The sequence below is a fragment of the Bactrocera tryoni genome, chromosome 5, assembly GCF_016617805.1.
Source record: "Bactrocera tryoni isolate S06 chromosome 5, CSIRO_BtryS06_freeze2, whole genome shotgun sequence".
Lineage (NCBI taxonomy): Eukaryota > Metazoa > Arthropoda > Insecta > Diptera > Tephritidae > Bactrocera > Bactrocera tryoni.
The window spans coordinates 50576547-50604012 of record NC_052503.1 but is presented as its reverse complement, the minus strand read 5'-3'; the positions used below and the strand labels follow the sequence as shown (position 1 = coordinate 50604012).

At 34.6% G+C, this 27466-nt stretch overlaps 1 protein-coding gene across 1 annotated transcript; it reads left to right on the top strand.

Moving 5' to 3' along the window:
* The first annotated feature begins 305 nt into the window (after nucleotides 1-305).
* On the top strand, nucleotides 306-27466 carry LOC120777927 (ceramide transfer protein). Its single transcript, XM_040109510.1, has 10 exons — nucleotides 306-1086; nucleotides 6376-6683; nucleotides 6746-6830; nucleotides 6903-7051; nucleotides 11769-11829; nucleotides 23328-23555; nucleotides 23684-23915; nucleotides 23984-24186; nucleotides 26860-26995; nucleotides 27073-27466. Exons 1-10 carry the CDS (start codon nucleotides 715-717, stop codon nucleotides 27198-27200), a joined length of 1902 nt encoding a protein of 633 aa, XP_039965444.1. The 5' UTR covers nucleotides 306-714; the 3' UTR covers nucleotides 27201-27466.

Genomic DNA, 27466 nt, shown 5'->3' with positions numbered 1-27466 from the left:
ATAAAATGTGTGTGTTTTTTTTTAATATAAACATTGGATATATACTATATATATTAATTTAAAAACGTTATTGCATACAGGAAATTTAAATTGTGTCTTGCTTAGATAAAATAAAATATATAGGTTTTAATCATCTCTTTATTTAAAAATTTAAATAAATAAAAAAATTAATCTAAAGCAGTTGTAATAGATTTCACACATTTAATTATTCGGAGCACAGTGTATTTGCCACCCTGTTATTTACGTAAGCACCCGGTGTTTCAACAAGTTTGTTTCACGTATTTTCTGCTTTTGTAACACTGAATTATTATTGTTGCAGGTTCTGAAGTTTGTTTTTATAATTTGTGATAACCATGTTTTCGTGTAAGGATTAGCTCAACGGTGTAGTTAATAATGTCGTGAAAGAGAAAGTAATAAAGAGTTGCAAGATGAAATGATATTTAAAGTAAATCATGTGTCGTATGTTTTAATTTCTATTGTCTCTGATTAGTTTTTATAAATGCTCTAAACAAAGCGTTAAATATATAGTATCCCGGTTAATTCATAACTTTTGGATGAAATAATATAAAAAATATGCCTGCTTAAAATACATTTTCATTCGTGTGCACCATCTAATTGAATCCAAATCGAATTTTGTGAATCGTGTATAAGGTGGATAAATATACAAGCATATAAGAATTCCATTAAACTCGTAGCTACTTGACAAGCAATAAAATGAATGATAATTTAATAACAGAATCAGAGACAAGATCAAAAGTATCCTCTTATTCAACAATCATAAGTTCGAATACTTTAGCAAGTGCTATCGGCCCATTGTCTTCGACTCCTCCTAAGTCACTAGATTCCAGAACGATACGTAATTCGTATCCCGTTGATACTAGTTCACAAAGTGATGATTCAGATAATGAATATTTAGATAACAGTATCGAACTCCGCGGTTATCTCAGCAAATGGACAAATTATATATATGGCTGGCAACCACGTTATATAGTTCTGAAGAATGGCACTCTTTCTTATTATAAGTCGGAGTCGGAGTCAGACCTTGGTTGCCGTGGAGCTATATCTCTCAGTAAAGCTGCAATCAAAGTAAGTTTATTATCAACTTCAAACCTACAAACCTAGCCATAATGTTTGAAATTATGCTCTTTGTAATCACAAAATGTGTACCTCCAACTAGATCTAAATGAATTGTTGATAGAAGATGGTCTCCGGTTCAATAATATAATCGCTGAGGAAGCTTGTAGCTTTGATTTAATTTGTTAATAAAGTTCCTATAGTCAATACAATCCTAAAAGCAAATTTGAAAATGGAGACCCTGGAAGAAAAGGAAAAAAAATGTGGAAACTTCTTAATTACCGATATCAACTCAACGGATAAGAAAAATTGGTTTGAAGTTTTCCTAACTGCCAACTCCTTTGGATTATTGTGGTTTTTAACTCTGTGCCTGTGAAATGTCGTTTATATAAAAAAAATATTACGATGGTAAATTTTAGAATAGCATCCCCCAATTTCCGGGTTATTATGTACGGATAGAGATGGTCCTCCAAATTAAGAAAATATATAAACATATAGTTGCAGCTGTATTATATTTTTTTCAGATATTTGCATTTAAAATTTAAGAATTCACAATTTAAAACACGTGTTTCTCCGAATTTTAATGAATTTACACTTATATTTTTATACTCTGTTGCTTCCCTATATAATAGTTTTGTTCACCTAACGGTTGTACCTATCTCCTAAAACTAAGCGAGATACATATATATCAAGATGATGAGATGAGAAAATTTGAAATCCGGGTGACTGTCTATCTGTCCGTCCTTCCGTCCCTGAAACCTGTATCTTGACAAAAATTAATATGACTTGATGAAACTTGGTATGCGGGTTCCTTAGTACAAAAAAAATCGAGTTCGTAGCTGGACCTAATCGGACTACCCCCAAGTCCACAAAACACCATTAACTGAAAACCTATAAAGTGACATAACTAAGCACTAAATTAATATATAGAACGAGCAAGGAATCATAATAGCAAAGGGCTCCTGTGGGCAAAAAATTTTGAAAACAACAAATGTACCCATACTATCTGAAAATAGATGAAATCGGATGATAATCCCCCTTACACCACATATAACGGTACTGTTAAAAAGTACTGAAAGCGAAATACATCAATACGCCAGAGGCGATAAAATTCATCTACGAAATGGTATGAGAAGTCGTTATCGGAGCCGTGGTAAAAATTGGATGATCGGCGCGGCAGCGCCCACATTTTGAACTTCCGGGTGACTTTTGCTGCATATATCGGGCAATATTTAAGTTATCTCAATGAAAATTATAAAGCGTGTTTTACTATAACATAAAATTGGGCGAAAACTTGACCTACCCCATATAACTATGTAATATCAGGATTTTCGAACATCTTGTTGTTGTTGTTGTTCCGTTTCTCTGGTTGACATTTTAGATCTTAAGGTATTTTCCCTGTATTTGATTCTTATAAGTTTCAAGAGTATAAAATGTTCGGTTCCTGAACCTAGCTCTGCCTTACTTGATATATTTTACCACCATGAAAGTTGTTGCTCCATTTCCCACAAATATGTTTTGGTAGTCAAGGACTAGTGAATTAGAAGATGTATGCCCAAATCGTAATCAAAAGGCCGAGCCAGTGGCGAACGTATTCATCAACAAGTGGGTAACGAAAATGGTACTCCAATGGAGTTACGTTATAACCAAAAAACAATTTCGAATCGCCAATAATTCAGTTGATGTGCTAGAAACTGGGTATCCGGGAAACACATATAACCGCATTACTACTTCTCCGAATATTCCATATATCCATGTTACTGATGGGATATCAGTCTATTGTAGATGAAAAAGGCGTCTAATCCGAAGTAGACGATTTATCGAGAAATCCGTTACAATATTCAGTTGTTTAAATTTATGTCAAATCTTCATTTTTCAGATTGGCAGAAACAATGATATTTCGACTGAAAATAGTCGCAGTTCGTAATAACAAAAAAAGGATTTAAAAACCGTAATAGTGCTATTAACATCTAACTTGGGGTTTCTTTTCTAAATTACTGCTTCAAAATATGGCAAAAGATACATTTAAAAGAAAAAAAATTGTTGTGTCGAAGAGAATAATCTAAATACCTGGCCTAGATTACTACGGATATAGAAAGATTATATATATTATATTCGATTTTCTAATTCATGTCAACAAAAGTGTTTGTGAATGCAGAATTTTTTACTAAGAATATCCTTATGTTAAATTATTCGGAACTATTGTGGGGTCTTTGTAATGTTGAAAGTAGTAAACGAATTCACCAATCTTCCAAATTTTGTTTACAACAAGAGAAAACGTAAACTTCAATTGCACCGAAGCTATAATACCTTTCACAAATAAAAAAGCTTTCATTCCAAAATTTCGAAAAATATTTTGCAAATAAAAAATTTTGATAGTTCAGTTTGTATGACAGCTATATGCTATAATGGTTCTATATCGGCGGTCCCGATTAGCAACAACAACGAACAACTTCATGGGGAAAACAGACCGTGTGCAGAATTTCGTAAACTACTACTGCAATAGCTGCAAAATGTACCAGAACAATAAGGGAATTACAGAAGACAAAAATAATTTGATGGACAATAACACTTAATACTTTTGTTATAATACCAAACAACTCCGCAAATACTTAAGCAACCCGAATCACCCTACGTAAATTTTTTGTGGAATTTGGAAGAGATTTATTATGCGGAGTACTCTTTTAGGTTGACTAAAAAATATGTGTCTTTAGTTTTTATGTCCTGGACAGGGTCCTGCAATATTTTGGTCAAATCGGTCAACAACCGTCATAAATTGGTTGTACTGAGTTACAACACGCGGATGTAAAAGGGGTATTTTTACAACTAAAGCAAGTTAAAGCAAGGCAGACCACCGAGTTATTTACCAAGGAGAAGAGCTCGGGTTGCGGCGTGAATAGACCACGACATACTCAACTTATGTCCAGCATGCAATGAGTCTTCGTACGATACTAATTACATAAGTATTTGTATGTCCCATGAAACCTACTCACTTAACTCCTTCTCCCTTTGGTCCGAACCCGTCGAAACTGCACGTTTCCTAGGCCTCACGTTAAGTGACTTCGATGGTTGCTAACTTGTTACTTTCTCCTAAACAGGGTGTAGGAAATCGCTACAACAACAACAACAATCGAGTTATATCCGTTTAGTCAGATAATCTTCTTTGATTTCTACTTCCTGTTGTGTGTTTTAGTGGGTCCTTAGCCCCGTTGGGATGGTAAGAATTAGCTAAGTTGTTGTCGACGTCATCTAACGGAAGGCCCAAAAACGTGCTGTTTCGACGGGGTCGGACCAAAGGGAGAGGTGTGTCAGATGAGTGGGGTTGGTGGAGCATGCAAAGCGGTGGCCAGTGGCGGAGACTCATTGCTTTGCAGCCCCACATGTCTCGAAAGCTTCCAGTAGAGTTGTAAATATCATTAAAATAAAACAGAAATTGCAACGTCAATATATGCGATGGGTCGCAAGCATAAGTATTAATTCGCCTACCTTTTTCAAACACAATTTCACATTCAGCTTTAAGTTGCATTGGACGTACATATTATTCGAAATTATACCTTCATCGTCACCGTCACCTCCCCCACTTACATTCTCTTCCTGATAAGGTGGCTCGCTATATAGTGCTGCGAAGTTCAAAATGCCGACAAATCAAAATACCGACAAATCAAAACACCAACAAATCAAAATGCCGACATGTGAAAAATATTTTTACTTGTCCGCCCTTATTTCTATCGAAGCACGAAAACAAAATTCTACTGACTAAGGGTTATGGATCCTTAGAGAACAACGCCACCTTTTCTTGATTTGTCAGTGTTTTGACTGTCGCAGTTCTAAAATTCGATATTTTGATTGTCGGCATTACGTTGTACACCCGAGGCTGGCCTTCAAAAAGTTTAGATTGGAAGAAAGGCATTAGGTATTATTTGTATATACATATATTATAATTCAATCAAGTCAACTTATAGCAGTGGGCTAATCTGCCTGGCGGTGCCATATGAACACATGCACAAGAAAAATGCAAAAAAAAAAAACAAATCATTGAAATATTTTTTTTTTTTTATTAAAAAAACTCATTAAAAATTATTTAATATTTCAAAGATCACACGAAAACATAGCTGGCATTGCTCGACCGCTCGATCATCTTATCCATTTACCTTAGATCTACTTATTTTTTCATTTCACCTTTTTTCACTCTACATTCTTTTTTTTATCAACTTTGCACTGTACTCACTATCACGAACCAAATACTACAATTGTCGGGTAAATGAATGCAAATGAAAGCGATCAATTACGCAGTACCACGCGCTAAAAGGTAACGGTATCAGCATTCTTTGAAAGTTTGTGGATATGTCCATGCAAGATTATCGCCCGTTTCCATATGACAACTCGGTGGGGTTTCTGGTTAACACTTAAGTTAAGTACCTTTGGTTATCGAATTTCAATACATCTGTGAACAAGAATATCAGTTTTTCTTTAGGTCAATCTCTACTTATTTATTTTCATTCTAGAAAAACGTAACATGATATAAAACCACCCAAATAAAAGCATAAAAATAATTATAAGGAGAAGGAAAATTTACATATGTACATACTTACATAGTTCGTGCTATTGTTTTCATTGGTAATGCACTGAGAGAAGTATCCATCGTTTCTGAATCTTTGTCCATGTACATCTGCATGCTCGTATACACCGTTGTCTACCCATGGGTCTTGAATCGAAGGAGCTTTTTCTCTGAAGCATCATCTCTGCAGTCAAGACTTACAATGGCGAACGGCCCGAAGAGGTCCTTCCCCATTTTGACGAAGTTGATGGTTGTGCTCAACATCGATAGTAGAGTAGACTGGAAACTCCCTTTTTGCGGTTAGGGCAGAGGACACTTATATATGTTTATTCGATACATATACTATTACACACAAATATCTTTGAGTTTGTTTTTGATAACTGACCTCATCACTTAATTTATATCTATTTCTTGTAACACCTTCTAGATTCCTTAAAAACATGTTTATAATATAAAAAATATTTTAAAGAAGCAAAAAAAAGTAATTTACCTCAAAGATTTTAAAATCTTGTTGCAAAATAAATGTCAGCATTTTTTGGCCAAAGCATTATCTATATATGCATCTTTTTTTTACTTTAAATTAGCTATAAGAACAATGTGATAAAAGATGAGAAACTTTACATTTGTAGTTTTGGTTACTAGCGTTCTTGGGAAGTTTCTAATCATAAGCTCTTAGTGTAATTCAAAAATTTTATTAGTTGTATTTATCTTATCTAACCAACCTTATTTTAAATCGCCTACAGGCTCACGATACTGATGAACTACGCTTCGATGTGGTCGTTAACAATTACAATAATTGGTGCTTACGTGCGGAAACACCGGAAGATCGCATGCACTGGGTCGAAGTACTTCAGATGTATAAAGAGGAGTCGGGCAGCACTGATACCACATCGTTGCGTCGTCATGGAAGCGCAATATCTTTGCAATCCAACACAGTGTCTGTAGCTAGTGGCAGCAGTCTGAAAAAGTCACAAAGAAACTTGAAGGAAAAAGTTGGAGAAATAGAGACGTTTAAAGACATTCTTTTCGGACAGATAGAAACTCTTCAAAGGTTGGTAAAAACATATTACAAGTATATTGCTTGCAGTTTCATCAATTTCGTTTTGAAAACAGATATTTTGATGCGTGTGTCGATGTTAACAAGTTAACAGGAAAACCTCTGGATTTGGGAGATGGTCTGAAGCCAATCGATTTTAAGGTAATTGCGTTAAAGTAGCAAGCGAAATTTTTACTCTGTTTCATTCATACTAACTAAAATATCTATTGGCAGGGAGAATCTATCACATTTCGTGCTACGGCTTCTGGAGTATTGACAACACTTCAACACTGTTTGGAAATTATTGCCGAAAGTGACGATTTGTGGAAAAGAAAATTAGAGCGAGAAATAGAAAGGAGGAAACGCTCAGAAGAACAAAATCGGTGAGTAGATACCAATGTACAGCCCAAAAAGAAATGGAAGAATGTTATGGTTGTCAAAAATTTGCATTTTCAAACATAAAAATGTGCGAAATATTTCTTATTAATACTCTCACTGACGAGTTAGATAGTAAATGCCGATTTTTATTCGATATTTCGGTGAATTGTGTAAAAAAATATAAAACACATTTTAATTGAGAATAGTTTTAAAATCAAACGGATTATTCCAAAAGGATATATTTAGTACATTTGACACAATCTCTTTCTACTTATTCCATAAAATTTCAAAAAAATGCACAAATATAATAAAATAATATTAAAAAAGAAAAATTTAACATAAATAACTTACAATGACATTTTAGCTAGCACAATTGATTTTGGTTTAATTTTTTGTGCAGCTACTTTTTATATATTGCAAGTTGCATTATGCATCTGATCGAAATAGTGCGCTTTTCTGGCACAGAGATTACAAAAAAAAATTAAAAGAAATTTTTTTGTCAAAACATATTTTTATTACAAATAGTAATGAAATCTTTCCACAATGTTTTCGGAACAAAGTTTATAGCTTATTACATGTAGTTTGCAATATAGTTGTGTTACCGATTTTTGTTTTTTGATGTTCGGTTCTTCAGATATATAGAGAATACCAGTCAAACTGCTCTTCATGTATTAATTTTAACAGAAACGAGAAAACAACGTTAACGTCGACTGCACCGAAGCTAGAATACTCTTCACAAATAAAAAGGTTTCCATGCAAGAATTTGATTTTGATCGATCAGTTTATACAGCTATACGCTATAGTAGTCTGATCGGAACAATTTTTTCGGAGATTGTATCGTTGTTTTGGATAAATATTCATTCCAAACTTCGTGAAGATATATTGAAAATTAGAAAGAGTTTTTCATACAAAGACTGAATTTTGATCGACAAATTTGTAAGACAGCTATATACAGATACTTGAAGAGATATACAGGGGTTGTCGGAATCAGAATTTAAACCGATCAAAAAAAGTAGTAGGTGTCATGAATTCAGATATCATTGGTTTGATATTAGAAACATAAGTTGTATCGGTTTTGGTTGTCAGAAAAAAAAGCAAGAAGATAGTCGCTCACAGATTTCAAATTAAGAATTTGAGATTTGAAGTTAAGAAATCAAGTTATTTTATTGTTGCGAATTAATTTATCTTTGTTTCTATAGGAGAAAACATAAGAATAAAACACGAAATGTTTAATTATTGAGTTTTGGGAAAAAAATGCGGATATTTAAGAAGGGAGCCTGCTTTAGAGGCTTCAAAAAATCGATTTTTTTTTGAGTTTTTTTTTTTTGGAGGAAAAGAAATAATTGATAAAAGCGAAATTTCTAGGGCTTATAGTTATATGTATATTTAAACATCATCCGAAAATTTTTTGGATACGAAATTTTTGATAATCTACCTTAGGGAAGCAATTGCCCGATGCATCAGGCATGTGCATTTGTCAGTCGGCGCGCAGTATGCAGGTCGTAATTTCTATCGGAAACAAAAAATTCAAAAAGATTACTATTTGTTAATAACTTATGTTCCCTGTTAAGGGCATCCTCTTATATAATTGTGCAAAAAGTACCTAATATTTGATATTTTTTTTGAAGAAGTAAACAGACTTAGACATACATACATATGTGCTATTCTGCAATATATTTATTCGGGCTAATTATTCTAAAATCAGAATTTTTGAGTGTCGGGAGTCAAAAATGGCGTCCAAAATGGCGGCTCCAGCAAAAACCGACCTCATCTGCGGGCACGATACAGGTCGCAATTCGTTGTCTACAAGCAGAAAATCAAACGAATCCTAATGATAACATTCCATAGAGGCGCCCCAACCTAAAAAACATGAAAAAATTCGTTACAGAAACAAAATGGCGGGCACTTGAAAATAAAGTACCTTTTTTGCGCATGATTTTCTACTTTGACCTGTTGTAAAAAATCGTTCACGATCAAAATATTGCGATTTTGTATGTGGCCAAAACGCGAAAATAATTGGTTGAATGGTTCAAAAGCGAGAATGCTCGCAGATTCGAAAAATCTTGTTTCGAGAATACGCGTGTCAAAGTTCGAAAAAAGTCCGTCAATGCTCAGGACATAGGTCCGTTCAAAGTCGTGTTGCGACGGAACTAATTCACGGATCGAAAAAACATTTTACCAACATATTTATTCTAGACCATTTAAGCCTTCGATTTGTACAGTAAAAAAAAAATCCTTTTTATACCCTGAACAGGGTATATTAAGTTTGTCAGGAAGTTTGTAACACCCAGAAGGAAGCGTCGGAGACTCTATAAAGTATATATATAAATGATAAGTATGTTGAGCTGAGTCGATTTAGCCATGTTCGTCTGTCTGTCTGTCCGCCCGTCCGTCTGTCTGTATATATACGAACTAGTCCCTCAGTTTTTAAGATATCCTTTTGAAATTTTGCAAACGTCAATTTCTCTGCAAGAAGCTGCTCATTTGTTGGAACGGCCGATATCGGACCACTATAACATATAGCTGCCATACAAACTGAACGATCGGACTCGAGTTCTTGCATGGAAAACTTTCACATTTGACACGAAAATTGGTATGAAATATTTTTTAAGGCAACAATGTAATCTCTGAAGAAATTGTTCAGATCGGTTAACTATAGCATATAGCTGCCATACAAACTGAATGATCGGAATCAAATGCTTGCATGGGAAACTTCCTCACTTGACAATATATCGTCACGAAATTTTGGCATGAATTATTTCTCATAGAAATAATGTAATATCGGAAGAAATTGTTTAGATCGGTTAATTATAGCATATAGCTGCCATACAAACCGAACGATCGGAATGAAGGGATTGTATGGAAAACTTTCGCATTTGACGTGGTATCTTCACGAAATTTGGTATAGATTACTGCATAAGGTAACAACATAATCTCCGCAAAAATTGTTCAGATCTGATTACTATAGCATATAACTTCCATATAAACTGAACACATAGTTACTAAAAGAAATACACCTGTGAAGGGTATATTAGCTTCGGTGCAGCCGAAGTTAACGTTTTTTCTTGTTTTAAAGAAATTTTAAGAGAGGACCCCCTTAAACTAAGTAAATTTCAAAAAAAAAAAATGTGTAAAAACTTAAAATTTTTTAAAATTTGCAAAAAAAAGGGGTTTTTGACCAAAAAATTTTACTTTATGTTTAAACACATATTCAAACTGACCTTTTCTTAGTTTTTTTTAGTTTAAGTAGAAGATAATTTAATGCCAATGATAATAAACTTTGCCCCAATTCCATACGACGTTTAGTTTTTTTTTCTATCCTGCGCTCATACATATGTATATCTGCTTCTAAAGCAGGGGAGCCTGCTAAAAGAAGATTTACAAAACGTAATTTAATACTCAAATGCGTCTTTATTCATTCGGTAAATGTTATATCTTAAAATCTTTCTTTTATTCGGAACTCATTAAAAACTCTAATAGGATTGCTTCTAAATGTATTCATTTGCAAGTTTTGTCACATTAGTAAACAGCTGATTCGAATATTGGTTTTGCGTATGTTCGAAAAGACGAAAATCCAAACAGATTCTGTGACACCATTCAACATCAGAATTCGTTTGCAATTTTGACAGCTAAACAATTCTGTCTTGGATTACACAACACCCCTGATAGACGTGTGCAAAATATTAGATTGATATCTCAAAAACTGAGCCGTTAGATATTTTGTTGATAGAGTTGAGCCTTTTTGGAACATTCGGCCGTTTTAGTTAGTAATAGAATATCTAATGCTCAATTTTCATACTCTTGCTACCAGTTGCTACAGTGTATTATAGTTTTGCTCACTTAACAGTTGTACGTATCACATAAAACTAATCGAGATAGATATAGGGTTATATATACATATACAAATGATTAGGCTGACGAGAAATGTTGAAATCCGGTTGACTGTCTGTCTGTCCGTCCGTGCAAGCTGTAACTTCAGTAAAAATTGAGATATCTCGATTAAACTAATGCAGGTTTCTTGTACAAAAAAAGTGTTATAACTAAGCCCTAAATTAAGATTTGAAAATGTAATTTGGCAACGGGGATCACAGTAGCAAGAGGCACATGTGTGTATTAATGTGTTTAATGTGCATATGTCCTGAACCACTTTAGCTACAACAACGGTACTGTTCAAAACTACTGAAAGCCCGATAAATGAATAACTAAATGCGCCATAAACGTAAAAATTTGCCGCCGGGATAGTATAACAAGGATTTATCGGGGCCGGGGTAAATATTGTACGATGGGCGTGGCACCGCCCACTTTTTGGTGAAATCACATATCTCGGGACACGACTGACCGATTTCGCCAAAATTTGAAACGTGGCAATCTTTTCATATTCCTATGTCACTCTGTGAAAATGAGTGAAATCGGACAACAACCACGTCTACTTCCCATATAGCATAATTTAAAATTCCACTTGATTTGTTCAGTTTCCAGTACACAAATCTAGAAATAAATATTAATAGTGTATGCCAGCGTAAGAGCATAAAATGTTCGGTTGCACCCGAACTGAGCTCTTTCTTACTTGTTTGCTATGAGTTCCCCATTCTATAGCATTCTTTTCATAATTTATGTCACATTAAAAGCATTCGCGTGTACATGTTTAGGATTTGATACTTGTAAGTTTCACAATATACAATAGTACATACTCCTAAAATTTTGTTTATTTTTATCTTACAGAAAATACAAAGACGAAATCGAAAAAGTCAAACGTATTTCATATCCAGGGCCGGATTTAGAGGTAAGTATTAAGCGGTGTACTAGAAATAAATATAAAAAAATACAATAATAGTACAATATTTATATAATCAACTTTATCGAATATTGGTTTGTTTTAAGGGGGTATTCTGATCTAGAAGCATGAATTTCAGGTAATTTTTAAAGTGTCGTAAAAAAAAGGCAATTAATATTTTTAGTGTCCATTTTTTTATTAGTTATTTGTTAGTTTTTGAAAAGTACAGAAAAAAATTAAAAACTGAAAAAAGAAAAAATTTCAAAAATAATTAATAGTGGGGGGTCTCTAAAAATTTCCACGTGACCATACCCATGATTTTAACCCTCCTAGTTATCTGAAACCAAAAAAAAAGATTATTAATCTAGAATAATGTCACAATGGCCGGAACTACGGAAAAGTGGTAACAATTTTTTTTCACAAAATGGCGACTGCCTGAAAAAAAAAGTATTTTTGGATCACTTTTTCTGACTATTTCGAATTTTTTGAAAATAACAAAAATAAAAATTTGGGGATGGGGCTAGTTCCAACCATAGACAAGCATATAAAGAAGACTCTATAAAAATTTCAAGTAAATCGGTCCAGTAGAACCTGAGAAATCGTGGGTATCGTTCCGAAAAAGTCAGTCTTTTGTTCGATTAGTTCCGGCCGAACCAGTTTGGATGCCGGGTCAGAAAAATGCCTATATCTCCGAAAATAATTTGAATTTTGAAAAATCCTCTTGTACACATATTCTTGAATAGTTAAACTTTGAAAATATAAAAAAAAAAATTTCGATTTTTTTAAATTTCTAGACCAGAATATCCCCTTAAAGAATTTCAAAATACATCTCTGTAACGATTCCATAAAGATGCTAATCAATAATGTAATGTTGGAAGATTAAGTTTTGTTTTATGAGCAGTATTCATGATATTATGAGCAGCTATTTTACTATATATAGTTCAAGACTTAATTATTGTCCGACCAATTCCCAATTTTTGGCCAATGACAAGCACTCAAAAATACATCACTTATTTAATATAAATCCATTATTTTTAAGTTAAATTGAAGATTTTTTAACATACTTATAGTTAGAATGATTCAACTTAGTTTAAATATGGAGCGCTTTGTTCGATAATTTGTTACCATTTTGAAGGAAGTTTCATAATGCCACTCTCAAAGAAAACCTAGTACCTATGAATAATAAACTAGGACAGTCGACTTCAAAAGCTTCTCTTGTGGCTATTTTTTCACCAGCATCATCCTCTTAAACAGGATCAGGTAGTAATCACGTGGTGCTTGGTCCGAAATATTCGGTGGTTTCAAACGAATATCCCAATCAGGCTCGAGGAGCTTCTGGTCAATCTCTGTCTATTACTTCCTTCAGATGATCCAATTGTTGACAGTTTAGCTTAGAATCAAGACTTTGGTCGTGGGGGAGTACTATTTGCGCCGATTCATCGCGATTCGGCCACAAATATTACCATTTGAAGATTCCAAGTGTAGCCAGGATTTTCCATCGGAGTAGAGCTGCGTAGCCGCTGTCTTTTAATTTACTAACCTATATCAATGGTATCTTGAAATATCGACGAAATTTTAGTTTTGCGGGGATACCAAATTCAGACAAAGGCAGCTCCTTTTAGCCTGTCAAAAGGATGTCTGATATTACATATACATATATAGTGCATTTGGCTTTTCTGAAATTAACTTTTTATTTTAAAAGGCCTTACTCCAACACTATGACTTGGTCTATTTATTAAATAAACAAGTAAGATAGGCTAAGTTCGGGTGTAACCCAAAATTTTACACTTTCGCAATTTGTAAGGAAAATACTTTCAGGTGTAGGCCAAACATTATGTTAAACAAGTAGGGAAAGGGTAACCTTCATTTTATAGTCCCTCAATATGAAAGGATCAAAGTTGGGGAAATGCATTCTAAATCGACTCAGCTCGTCAACCTGATCATTTATGTATATATAGTATATATATATACAACTGTGTTCGTAATAATAGCAGTGGTATAACCAGGAATTTAAATGAAGCAAAAAAATCGTGTAATTGATTTTTATTATGGGTTATTATTATTGTATTTACATAATTCGCTCATATTTAAGCTTAAAAGAAATATGATTTCTTTAAAGAATAAGGTAAAGTTCTTCTTTAAATAAATAAAAAAGTTTGTAAATGAAAATTTCAGCTGTGATTAATAATAGCAATATTGAGGATTTTACATCAAAAATCAATTAATTCATTGTAATAATATAAAATAAAGTTTAAACAATTAGTATTTCGGATTCTCTTTCCCTATAGCTTCTTTGCCCTCTGCCCAAAGATTCTCAATTGGATTAAGTTTCGGTGAACCCATAACCTCAACTCCATTTAGAGCAAACCAATTTTTTGCCAACCTGCTGGTATGTTTGTGGTCGTTATCTTGTGGATAGACCCATTTCAACTGCATTTTTCATTCATCGTGTGGTAGCTTAGCTTAGTCGACTCCATTATTTCAACGTACAATTTTGCATCCATGTTTTCTTGAATCCAAAATAACGGGCCTGTACCATAGTAAGAGAAGCACCCCCATACATTGATTTTGGCACCTCCATGTTTTACCGTCCGTAAAACATATTTAGGATCAAATGAAGCGTTTATTGGCCTTCGTATATACTGTCGGCGTTCTCCGGTACCAAATAAAACAATTTTTGTTTCATCGGACCACAATGTGTTGCGCCATTTTTCGACTGACCAATGCAGGTGGTCTTCCGCAAATTGAACTCTGCCCTGCACATGTCGGGGCTTAAGTAATGGCACCTTTCTTGGGCTCATGCCATAGACTTTAGCTGCTATCAACTTTTTTCTTATTGTTGACGCAGCAACACTAAGGTTTAACTCATCTTTAAGTTTTTTTTGAGGTATAAAATGGCTTTTCTCGAGCCAAAGCCACAACTTACCTCAACTGTGTCCTCGAAAGAGCTTCTTTCCGTCTCCTTGTTTCGGGATTTTGTTTCCATTTTTTTGCATTCGCAATTATTTTGGCAGAACATCCGAGCAAATCTTCGATAAACTTGTAAGATTTTCTTTCCGTCAACATTTTTTTAATGAGATTTCGTTCTTCTTTAGAGCAATGTTTGGCTCGGCCCATTTTTACAAAAGACATATATTTTAAAATTTAAAGAGCGATCTATTCACTAATGAACTTTTGTTTGAATTAACATTAATTAAAATTTTCGCATTTCAATCAAATTCTTTGAAACAAAATGATTATTTCGTTTACACTGCTATTTTAAATCACAGCAAAAAGCAAATACGCAGCATAAAAAATAACGGGACTCAAAGAATGTGATAACTGTATCAAAAAAAATGTTAACCCAGAGTGGCAATATTTGGGTCCATGTTCTGGCATAAAAAAATTAAATGAGTGCAATTTTTTAAGTGTAAAACTAACATTGTTATAATTTTCACAAGCCACTGCTATTATTTCGAACACAGTTGTATATATTTTATAGGATCTTCGACGTTTCCCTATTGGTGTTACAAATCATGGCACACGCAATATACCCTGTTAAAGGTATTAAAAGGTTTCGTTAGATTTCAGCATGCATTATTCGAAATATCCGCATAGGTTAGGTATATACTTATTTTTGAGTCGATGTATTTGTTTTATGTTTCTGAGAATTTTTTTATGTTGAAAATCATTCATATTCAGGATCTGGACTGGTTGCCTAAACTGCTGACATTGTATAAGTAAACTCGAGAACATATTTCTACGCAATTTTAAGAATATAGCTGACACACTGAACAACATATTCGTTGTAAAGCCTTCTAAAATAACGAAATGGTATATGTAATACATATGTAAATAGGAGTTAGGTAACTGGTGGACCGATTTCGAAATTTTTCTGCATTAAACTGTGATAACTATATCCAATATTACAAGTATATGTTATTTTACATTTGCTAAAATTTCTTACATATTGACTGATATATACGGTAAAATATACTACTGTAATAAAATTGAAAGGTGAATTTTGTCCATCTCCTTCAAAGTAGTCCCCTCCCGCTGCAATACACTTATGCCAACGAATTTTCCAGTTATCATAGCACTTGGAAAAATCCTCGGTCGTGATTCAGCTTTTATATCCTCAATTGAGTCAAAACGATGTCCTCGGAGTGGTCTTGTTAATTTACTGAATAGCCAGAAGTAACACGAGGGTAAATCAGGCGAATGTGGTGGTTGCGGTACGATATTAGTTGAAAATATGGTGAATCATTTCGAATAACCAATGCCTATTAGATGGTGCATTATCGCACTTCTTTGCTCAATAAATTCAGACATAGCAAAAATTGAAGAATTCACTTTTTAGAGACTCACAAAACGACGCGTATCTCAAATACTTGTGAATATTTTGACGTGAAATTTAGCATAGATGTCACTAACAGTACTACCAAGTTACAGAAAAACAATTTACCGATTCGAAAAACGCGAAGTATAAATTAAAAAATCACCTTTCAATTTGATCGCAGTAGTTCATACAGGGTCCAGAGCACTCGAAGTGTAACCAATTAAAAAAGCCATAAATTTGATTTGGAAAATTATTTTTATTTATTTTAAAGTACAAAATGTGTGAAAATAATCATAAATTCAGAACCAATTCACTTTTGCTCGATATGACCACCTTTTGCCTTAACTATGGCCTTGAGACGGTCAAAAAACGAATCGAAAGCTGCTCGAATGTGACTTGCCGGTGTTTTGGCGCACTCACGGGCAATGGCTTTCTTCAGCATCTCGCGACTGGTGTATTTTTTACTTCGGACCTTGCTCTCCAAAATGGCCCAGAGAGAATAATCCATTGGATTCGCATCTGGTGAATTCGAGAGCCATTGTGTGGTCGTAATGAAGTTCGGAACGTTGTTTTTCAGCCATTCTTGGTTCACTCGCGCTTTGTGAGACGGTGCTGGGTCTTGTTGAAACGTCCATGGTTTGCGACCGAAATGTTTGTTTGCCCACGGCTTTAATGCAGCCTCCAGGACACTTTCCCGATAATATGTCGCATTTACTTTGACGCCAGGCTCGATGAAAACAATTGGAGAGCGCCCATCTGCGGTGACAGCGGCCCAAATCATTATTTCTGGCGGGTGCTGGCTTCTGGTGGCCAACTGATGACTTAGATTCTCGTATGAACGGTCGGTCAAGTAAACCCTATCGTTTTGAGAGTTTACGAATTGCTTAGTTGGAAAAAATTTTTCGTCAGAAAACACAATGTTCGCAATTTGACCGCTTTCGGCCAAGCGAAGCAACTGCTTCGCTCTCTCAAGTCTTACTTGTTGCTGCTTCGGTGTGAGATCATGGGCCTTTTGGAACTTGTAAGGCTTGACCTTGAGCTCAGTTTTCAATATGCGTCGGATGCTGCGGTCGAATATTTTCAGTTCTTTAGCCATTTGGTTGGCACTTCGTCGTGGATTTCGCTCAAGCTTCTTCACTTTCCGAACCCCATCTCAAGTGACGTTGCAGACTTTTGATGACCACCTCCATAGCGTTTTGCGATGCTACCAGTATCATTGTAACGAGTGATGGTGCGATAAACAAAAACATTATTCACATTAAAGTGTTTGCGCTTACGAACAATTGATGGCTGTGATTTTCCAACTAAATATAAAGCAATCACACACTATGACGTTTGAATTCCATCGCAGAACACTTTTTTTGCGTTCGCTTTTGGCAAAGCGCTTTTGTACACTTGTGAACAATACTCCGAACGGTCATTCAATGACAAATTTATAAACAGCTGAAAAGCGCTTTTGTACACTTGTGAACAATACTCCGAACTGTCATTCAATGTCAAATTTATAAACAGCTGATTCCAGTGCGGCAGCTGCGCAACTGTCTGAAGTTGGTTACACCTCGAGAACCCTGTACAAATGATTAGCATAACGAGCTGCGTCGATTTAGTCATGGCTGTCTGTCTACCTGCCGATACCGCCGCAAACTTAAAGATCGGAATCAAGTCAATTTTTTCGAGATATCTTCATAAAATTTGGCATGTACTATAATTCTCCAAAGAAACGGTACAATCTCCGAAGAAATTGTTCAAACCGTCCCACTAGAGCATATAGCTGCAATACAAACTGACCGATCCAAATCAAGATTTTGTATGAAATCTTTTGTATTTGTGAAGAATATTATAGCTATTATAGTATATATGAACCGAATTAACGTTTTTTCTTGTTTTTTTTAAGTAATAAAATATTCAAATGGTTCTTACATAAATTTTTAAAGCACGTACATATGTACATATATGATTTGATTTTTTTTTAGTTTATGAATGTTTTTAACTTTTAATAAAAATAAGATATAAACTATCCGACTTTTTAAGTGAGATCAAACTGGACACACTGTGCTAAATTTTACTAAAATCGGTCTAATATTTTAGGAATACACCCCAGACAAACAGCGCGACACGTAATTTGTACATACATAAGTATAGAAATTATATATAAATGTATGTTCATGTATACATATACATAGATTTGAATATATTCATATACATATGTGCATAATATATTGTTATATACAAAGTTGTTTGTTATTGATAAAAGTTAGACAACATGAATTAATAAGAGTTGAAGCTACTATACCCTTCACAGGTGCATTTCTTTTAGTAACTATGTGCTCAGTTTGTATGAAAGCTATATGCTATAGTAATCCGATCTGAACAATTTTTTCGGATATTATATTATTACCTTAAGCCGTAATCCATGTCAAATGCCAAAGTTTTCCGTACCAGCATTTGATTCCGATCATTCAGTTTGTATGGCAGCTTTATGCTATAGGGAGGCGATCTGAACAATTTCTTCTAAGATTACATTGTTGCCTTAGAAAATAATCTATACCAAATTCGGTGAAGATACATTGTCAAATGTGAAAGTTTTCCATACCAGCATTTGATTCCGATCATTCAGTTTGTATGGCAGCTATATGCTATGGTGAGCCGATCTGAACAATTTCTTCCGATATTATATTATTTCTATGAACAATAACTAACACCAAATTTCGTAAAGATACGTTGTCAAATGTGAAAGTTTTCCATACCAGCATTTGATTCCGATCATTCAGTTTGCATGGCAGCTATATGTTATAGTGGTCCGACATCGGCAGTTCCGACAAATGAGCAGCTTCTTGAAGAGAAAATGACGTTTGCAAAATTTCAAAACGATATCTTAAAAACTGAGGGACTAGTTCGTATATATACAGATAGACAGACGGACATGGCTAAATCGGCTCAGCTCAACATACTGATAATTTATATATATGTATATACTTTATAGGGTCTCCAACGCTTCATTCTGGGTGTTACAAACTTCGTGACAAACTTAATATACCCTGTTCACGGTATAATTAAAGGGCTTTACACGAACGCCCAGCTGCAAACCGTTGAAAAAATATACAATAATAATGTTTTTTTTTTGGTTTGTTATATACAATTTTAACTTATTAAAAACGAGGACCACTGCTCTTCAAGGTCAGCAATACGCATGCGCACGTGCTTAATTTTATTTCAGTGTGGATTTCCAAGTAAACTAATTTGGCAAGGTATCTTATAACGTCCGATCTAGTCCAAAACAATATTTGCTAGCATTATTTTAAGTAAATCGTATACAAAAGTAAACGTTGTTGGAAGAAATGGAAAAAATAAACAGTTAAAATGCACTACACGTTCAAGTTTTGACCGCCAAATAGGTAGTTGTGGTTGCCAACGCTAGTCAAAAGTAATATTACAAAAATAATGATTGTTTTAATCGCGGGAATTTCAATATACATATATATTTTTTGTGAAAAGCGAGTGCACTGTTTTTCGATGTAAAAATTGTGAAATCGGCTTTAAAATCAATGAAATCAGGGATACTTACGTTCCCATGGACGAGCTTTATCGGCATGATTCTAATTCAAGAATTCACATTTAAACTCGAACAAAAACTTGCAAGTAATATGGACAGAACGATTATATGATAGTTTGATTTAACGCACATAACCAAAAGTACAAACGTTTCTTATGGAAGCCCAGTTCCAGATTAATTAAAGTCAACAAATATTTTAATGGCAACACTGATCGACGTGACGTGTAGTTAGAGCGCACATATTCCATATATTACTCAGAGAGTTGTGTCCAAAATAGTAACCGCTTCTGCCTAAATGTTATTTGTGTACTGTAAGTGGAGAGTTTTGGTCGTCTACGGTTGTCTTTACTACTAAAAATGTGAATTTTATTTGTCTAATACTTTTTGCAAAATTATTCGTACTTTTCGTATGAACTACATATATATATATAAATATATGTATGTTTAAATGTGTGCATTTATCTTTCTGAAGAATAAAATTGAATGTAAAAATATTTGATAACTGTTTAAATTTAAAGAAAATGTTGTTAAAAAGAAACTATGTAAATGAAAAAAATTTAATTAAACACTCAAGATACTTGTATAAAAGAAAAAATACTACAGCAAGCATCCCAAAAGTGAGTCTAAATTTAAAATTGTATTCAATAATATGTACTATTACTTACAGTTAGTTCAAAATATAACGTTTTTCCTTTGCAATTCGCGGAAAATTGTTTTTATTTGTATGCAAATTACATATTTTCGATTGCGCTCACTGACGCATACAATTCGGCCAGTTTGTTTAGATCTTAATGTGTCACGTCGTGCCGTGAAGTCAGAAAAATGAGTGCTCTGTATAAGAAACATTTTGAAGAAGCAGCCTTTTTAAAGAGGCATCCTAGTTTGACCATTAAAGAGGAACTGGAAACGTAACATAGATAACAATCGGTGCATACCACTACTCACTTCCCATATAACGGTACTGCTAAAATTACTAAAAGTGCCCTAAATCATTAAGTAAATATGCTAGAGACATCAAGATGGTACATGACAGTTTAACAGAAGTCGGGCTAAAACTGACCAAGTAAGTGGCACCGCCCACTTTTAGGTGGAAGTATATATCTCGGCACCCGCCCGACTTCAAATTTGGTATGTGACATTCTTTTCACATTACATATGTCATATGTAACAGTACGAACATGGGCGAAATCGGATTGAAACCACGACTGCTTCCCATATAACACAATTTTAAATTATATATGACTCTTCCCACTCCAGTGTACAAATCAAGAAGTAATCAATATAACGGGATAAAATTTTGCACAAATAATGCCCTTGGGGAAATGCCACCTTATGGTCAAAAATTGTTCAACTTCAACAAAAACTGTTCAATCCCCTAGGTATCGAAAGTTTTTCCGCAAATCTCGGTCAATATGTGAGATATATAATTGAAATTCAGGGGTAATCCTTTCCGGACACAGATACTGTGTCAAAAATTGGTTGAATCGGGTCAATACTTCCTTTAGTTTCCATATACCTAATACAAAGATTTCGAACTTCCAGTCACTTTATGCCGCATATATCGGCCAACATAAGAGTTATCTAAACGGAAATGGGATAGCTTTTTTCATTGATAACAGTGTTTCTTTGCGCTTAAAATGGATAAAACAGGGCGAAAAGCCCATATAACAAACATAAGACATCCGTGTCATATGGAGTAACATACGGTGATGGTATGTGAGGTACCTTAATAATCTCAGCGAGCTTTTGGCATGCTAATAGTATGTGGTATTGGCAAAAAGAAATAAAATGGGGTCGATACTACCTCCAACTCCCATATACTATACTAGTTTTTATACTCTTGCAACCAATTGATACAGAGTATTATAGTTTTGTTCACCTATCGGTTGTACGTATCACCTAAAACTAATCGAGATAGATATAGAGTTATTTATATATTTAAATGATCAGGTTGATGAGAAAAGTTGGAATCCGGTTGATTGTCTTCTGTCCGTCTGTTCGTCCGTGCAAGTTGTAACTTGAGTAATAATTGAGATATCTTGATGAAACTTGGTATGCGTGGTCCTTAATACAAAAAAATTACGAGTTCGTAGATGGGCGTAATCGGACCACATCCACAAATCGAAAACATATAAGGTGCCATAACTAAGCACTAAATTAAGATATAAAGCTGTAATTTGGTACAGAGAATCGCAGTAGCAAGGGCAACTGCGGGCAAATTTTGTTTTTTTTAAGTGGGCGTGGTCCCTCCCTCTAACAAGTTTAATATACATATTTCCTAAACCACTTATGCTACAACAACCAAATTTGCTGAGTACGAGTCTACCGACAGTGTGAAAAAGAATGAAATGGGAGGTACTGTTACTATATAACAGTACTGTTAAAAACTACTAAAAGCACGCTAAATCAATAACTAAATACGCCAGAGACATTAAATTTTACCACCGAGATGTGATGAGAGAGCTTTATTGGAGCCGTAGTGAAAATTGAGCGATGAGCGTGGCACCGCCCACTTTTTGGTGAAATCCCATATCTCGGGACTCGACCAACCGATTTCGACAAAATTTCGTACGTCACATTCTTTTTACATTCTTATGTTACATTGTGAAAATGAGCGAAAACGGACAACAACCACGCCTACTTCCCATATGGCACAATGTTTAGAAGCAATTAATATAATGGGATAAAACTTTGCACGAATAATGTCTTGCCACCTTATCACCGAAAATTGTTTAAATCTAATAAATAACTGTTTAAAACCCTAGGTACCGAATATTTAGACCCCGGTGCTTAGTTGACTTTTGATCAAAAATGTCGGTCAATGTGTGATATAATAAGTGAAATTAAGAGATAGGGGAAGCAGAGGAAGAGGAAGACTTCCACTCCGTTGGAAGGACCAGGTGGAGAAGGACCTGGCTACGCTTGGAATATACCATTGGCGCCACGTAGCGAAAAGAAGAAACGACTGGCGCGCTGTTGTTAACTCATCTATAATCGCATAAACGGTGTCTACGCCAATTAAGAAGAGAAGGAATTAGGAGATAATCCTTTCTCTTATAATGGTATGTCTGTATGTCGAAAATGGGTTAATTTGGACCAATATTTCCCTTAGCCTCCATTTACTTAATATAGAGATTTTCGAATTTCAGGGTGACTTTGTACCACATGAGTTATCCCAATGAAAATAAAAGAGCGTGTTTTACTCGTAACAGTGTATCTTTGTGCCTAAAATAGATAAATTTGAGCGTAAACTTGGCCTAGCCCCTATATAATTAATATCAGGATTTTCGATCATTCGGCACGAGTATAAAATGTTCGGTTGCCCCCGAACTTAGCACTTCCTTACTTGTTCCAAATAACCTTATGTTGAATATATCGGTCAGTATATGAGTTTAATTCATTTGCTTGGATTCCGATGCTCACCTTTCCAACACTATATGGCATGACACATTGTGATTGGTAGCACTGGAGATATACGACTGCAACGACATCTATTGACAAAATACGAAAAGATTTTTTCGACTACCCAATATTTTAATATAATATCTCAAAAATGAAACATGTACATATTATGCATTGGTATAAATATACATTTTCTTTGTCCTATATAATTAATTATTCGCTTAAAATTTTTAGGAGGGTCCTCATTCCACTTTGCCGGAAGATGAGTTCTTTGATGCTGTTGAAACTGGACTAGAAAAGATCGAAGAGGATATGCAGATTCGTGCGAAACTAAAACTGCAGACGCAACAATCATTGACTTTGGCCAATGTGCCATATCAAACTCAACAAAAAGGAAATGACCCCAGTACAGATGAGTTCGGTACCGGGGGTTTAGCTAGAAGCCACATTCTCTGGCCTGAGGTAAACTAAAGTGAATAAAAATAATGATAACTAAACTTATAATTGCTGTTACATGTATTAAAAACATATTCGGCTGAGTTGTATGTGTTACTTGGGTATATCTTAACAAATTTCGTTTTAATTTGCAGATCGATCGTGTGTGCCGCGAGCAGTTACATTATGCTCGCGAAGGAGTTGGCCAAGGAGGTAATGGTTGGCAAATATTTGCAGATGAAGGTGAAATAAAAATGTACAAGCGTGAAGAGGAAGTGAATGGCTTAGTGATGGACCCATTGAAAGCATATCACAGTGTCAATGGGGTAACTGCACGCGAAATGTGTCATTACTTTTTCATGCCCGAATTTCGCAATGAATGGGAGAGTAAGGATATACATAATCTCAAAATATGAAACATTAATGTATATAACAGTATATTTAAAAATTTACAGCAACCTTGGAAGACTGTACTATATTAGAGAAAATTTCACCAGACACATTTGTCTTTTTACAAACGCATAAACGTATCTGGCCCGCCAGTCAACGTGATGCCTTATTCTGGTCTCACATGCGCAAAATTACAGATGGATTAGATGATGACGCGGTAGACATGTGGGTTGTATGTAATAACTCGACGGAATATTCTAAACAAGAAGTAAGTGAGCTACATAACATATTATGTAAATTAATATAACGATATTTGATTGGACACGGAAATATCACACATTTACTTATTTGTATAAATATCCCTTACAATCGTCTATTTAAGTAAATAGGTAAATTTATTTGTTTTAAATTATCAATAGTTATTACAAATGACTTAACAGAGCTATTTTAATGCTTCGCTTTGTAAAATAACTACACTAACTACACTACTTCTCTCTACTGTCGTCGGCAAATTTAGAAATATTTTTAAATTACTAAATAGATGTGCAGCACGCATTCGTTTATATTCAAACCCTTTTTTTCAATACAATCACATGATGTTTTTATTTGCGAAAAAGGTGTACAGTCATAAATAATGGCTGAAAAAATAAATTTTATTGCTAACAAGTCGATAATTGGTCAAAATATAAGATCTGCCATAGCACGAACAAATTTTTCATGTTCGGACCACTGCCATACAAACTGATCGATCAAAAACACTTTTTTTTTGGAAACTTTTTTATTTGTGAAGGATAATATAGCTTCCGTGCGATCGAAGTTAACATTTTTTCTTGTTTTATTTACTTTGGTCAATAAAGGTTCCTGTAAAAACGTTTGTGCATACTTCTGTCATAAGGTATGAATGCAAACAAATTTTATAAAACCATCCTAGTGATGTTTGTAAATTTTTCTTTATATCCGGTTTCATTTAAAATCATGTTTTTGGTTTTCATGTCATGAATGTAGTGCGTTCACAGGCAAAGTGGCCCAAGGTCCCGTACATTTTTTCAGACAGCTTTTGTCATCGTCGCGAAAAGGCATTTTCTGTTAGGAATGAAGCCATATTCCTTATTGTGAATGTGCGTCTGCATTATGAAAAAAAACGTTTTGTTATGTAATCTACTACAAATTTGAGCTATTCGCTAATATTTTTATTCACGGCGATTGCAGCCTTCTTCGGCGTTGTATTATCCGGTTTAGTGTGTATTCTCACTCTTTGTCTAGCTCCATCGTTTTATAACAATTGTGAGCGTCCTCCCACGTTAGAGGCAGCAATTACTTTGCATCGTTTCCTTATAGCCACAACTGTGCTTAAAGTCAACTTTAACTGACTAGCAATTCGGTTCGAAAAATCACTTTTTGTCAGAAAAGCAACCTTTTCCGCAACTTCGGATGAATGTAGAAGCCTGTGATTCTGTGAAACCATAGTCTAAGTTGTACCACTTTAGAGAATTTTTGTATGGCAGAAGACGCTGGAAAAGATCACACTTGTGGAGAAAGCCCGTAGAAGGTACGTGACAGAGAAAAGATAGTCATTCCAAAGAGCCAAAGCTTGCAGTCTGAGATCAACTTTCTCACTCATACACCTTCTAGCTACGTCCGCGGTATTAAAGAAGGTTATTAGCAGGAGATCTACACTCCTTCAACGCGCAAAGGACAATACATCTTTCACAGAACTTTTATCTCGAAAACTCGCAACGTCGACTCATTAGATGCTGTCATCGTCCATGCCTCTGCAACATATAGCAGGACAATAATAATGAGTGACTTATAGAGTTTGGTTTTTGTTCGTCGAGAGAGGACTTTATTTCTCAATTGCCTACTTAGTCCGAAGTAGCACCTGTCGGCAAGAGATATTCTGCGTTGGATTTCAAGGCTGACGTTGTTGTTGGTATGACTGCCAACTGTGACGTGGGTGCCTAGTTGCGAGTGTTTGATGACATTAGATATTTTATCTTGCCCTCGTTCACCATCAAACCCATTTGCTTCGCTTCCTTATCCATTCTGGAGGAAGCAGAACTAACGACGCGGTTGTTAAGGCCAATGATATCAATATCAGCATACGCCTGCAGCTGTAAACTCTTATAGTAGATGGTACCTTCTGTGTTTAGTTCTGCAGTTCGAATTATTTTCTCCAGAAGTTGCTTGAAGAAGTCACACGAAAGGGAGTCGCCTTGTCTGAAACCTTGTTTGGTATCGAACGGCTCGGAGAGGTCCTTCCCGATCCTGACGGAGCTTTTGGTGTTGCTCAACGTCAGTTTACACAGCCGTATTAGTTTTGCGGGCATACCAACTTCAGACATCGCGGCATAAAGGCAGCTCCTTTTCGTGCTGTCAAAAGCAGCTTTGAAATCGACGAAGAGGTGTTGTGTGTCGATTCTTTTGTTTTTTTTTTTCAATTTTTCACATAAATTAAATGTTTAATTATGTAGAAAATGTGTTGAAACAAATGTTTTAGATCTTTTTATTACGTTAACATGTAACATTTTTCCATAGAACTCGAGCTAAACCATTTAACACTTAAAAATTCAAATAGTCCTTCCACTTCCTCTTTCCAACCTTCGATCGCCGTAAATTATTTTTCCTTTAATTATTCTTATTTTATCTTTCTTTTCCAATGGGTTTCACCGACTAAGTTGTTTTTGTTTTTAAAAATTATCTTACTTAGTCTATTTGGAGCTATCTGTGCTGAAACACGCTCATATTTTGTTATATTCTGACAATACACACGCTGGAAATTGAAATTACTCTATTTAGACGTTCTTAACTTGAATCTGCTTAATCTACTTGCTCCGTTTGCTTCACAAATACCGATAATATAAAAGTACTTTTTATCATATTTTAATTTGTCTATTAAATGTGATTAATTTAAATCTATATTTTTTATTTTATTTGTCTTTAGTCCAAAAATGGCAAATGTGTACGCATATTTCTGACAGTGATTTTAGCTTGTCAAACGCTTTTACCACCTGGAAAAACAAGTAACGATATCCTCAGCCGAGATGAATTAACTTGTAAAATCACATACTGCTCTGTTGGTAAGTATTAGAAGGTTTTGAAATGCGTTTTGTAATTAATTTTAATAATATTGTATATATTTATTTGCTTAATACAGTGAATCCCGGTGGTTGGGCACCTGCATCCGCTTTACGCGCTGTTTACAAGCGCGAATATCCTAAGTTCCTTAAACGCTTCACTGGATACGTGATAGATCAATGTAAGGACAAACCAGTCATGTTTTGATGTTTATAGAAATTAGAATTTTTCTATAAAATATGTAAGAAAATTTTATATTATAGCCGTGTTTTGCTTAATATTAAGTAATTAACTGGACGCTACGCCTTTGGATTATCGTAAAAAAAAAATTGTAGCAATGTTTTGTATAATGATAATATGTAAAAAACACTTTATTACCTTCTTGATAGCTCAAACGATTTCCAGTTTTATCATAATTTTTTTATATATATTAAGTAGAAATAAACAAACGAAAAATCACTATTCTTACCATA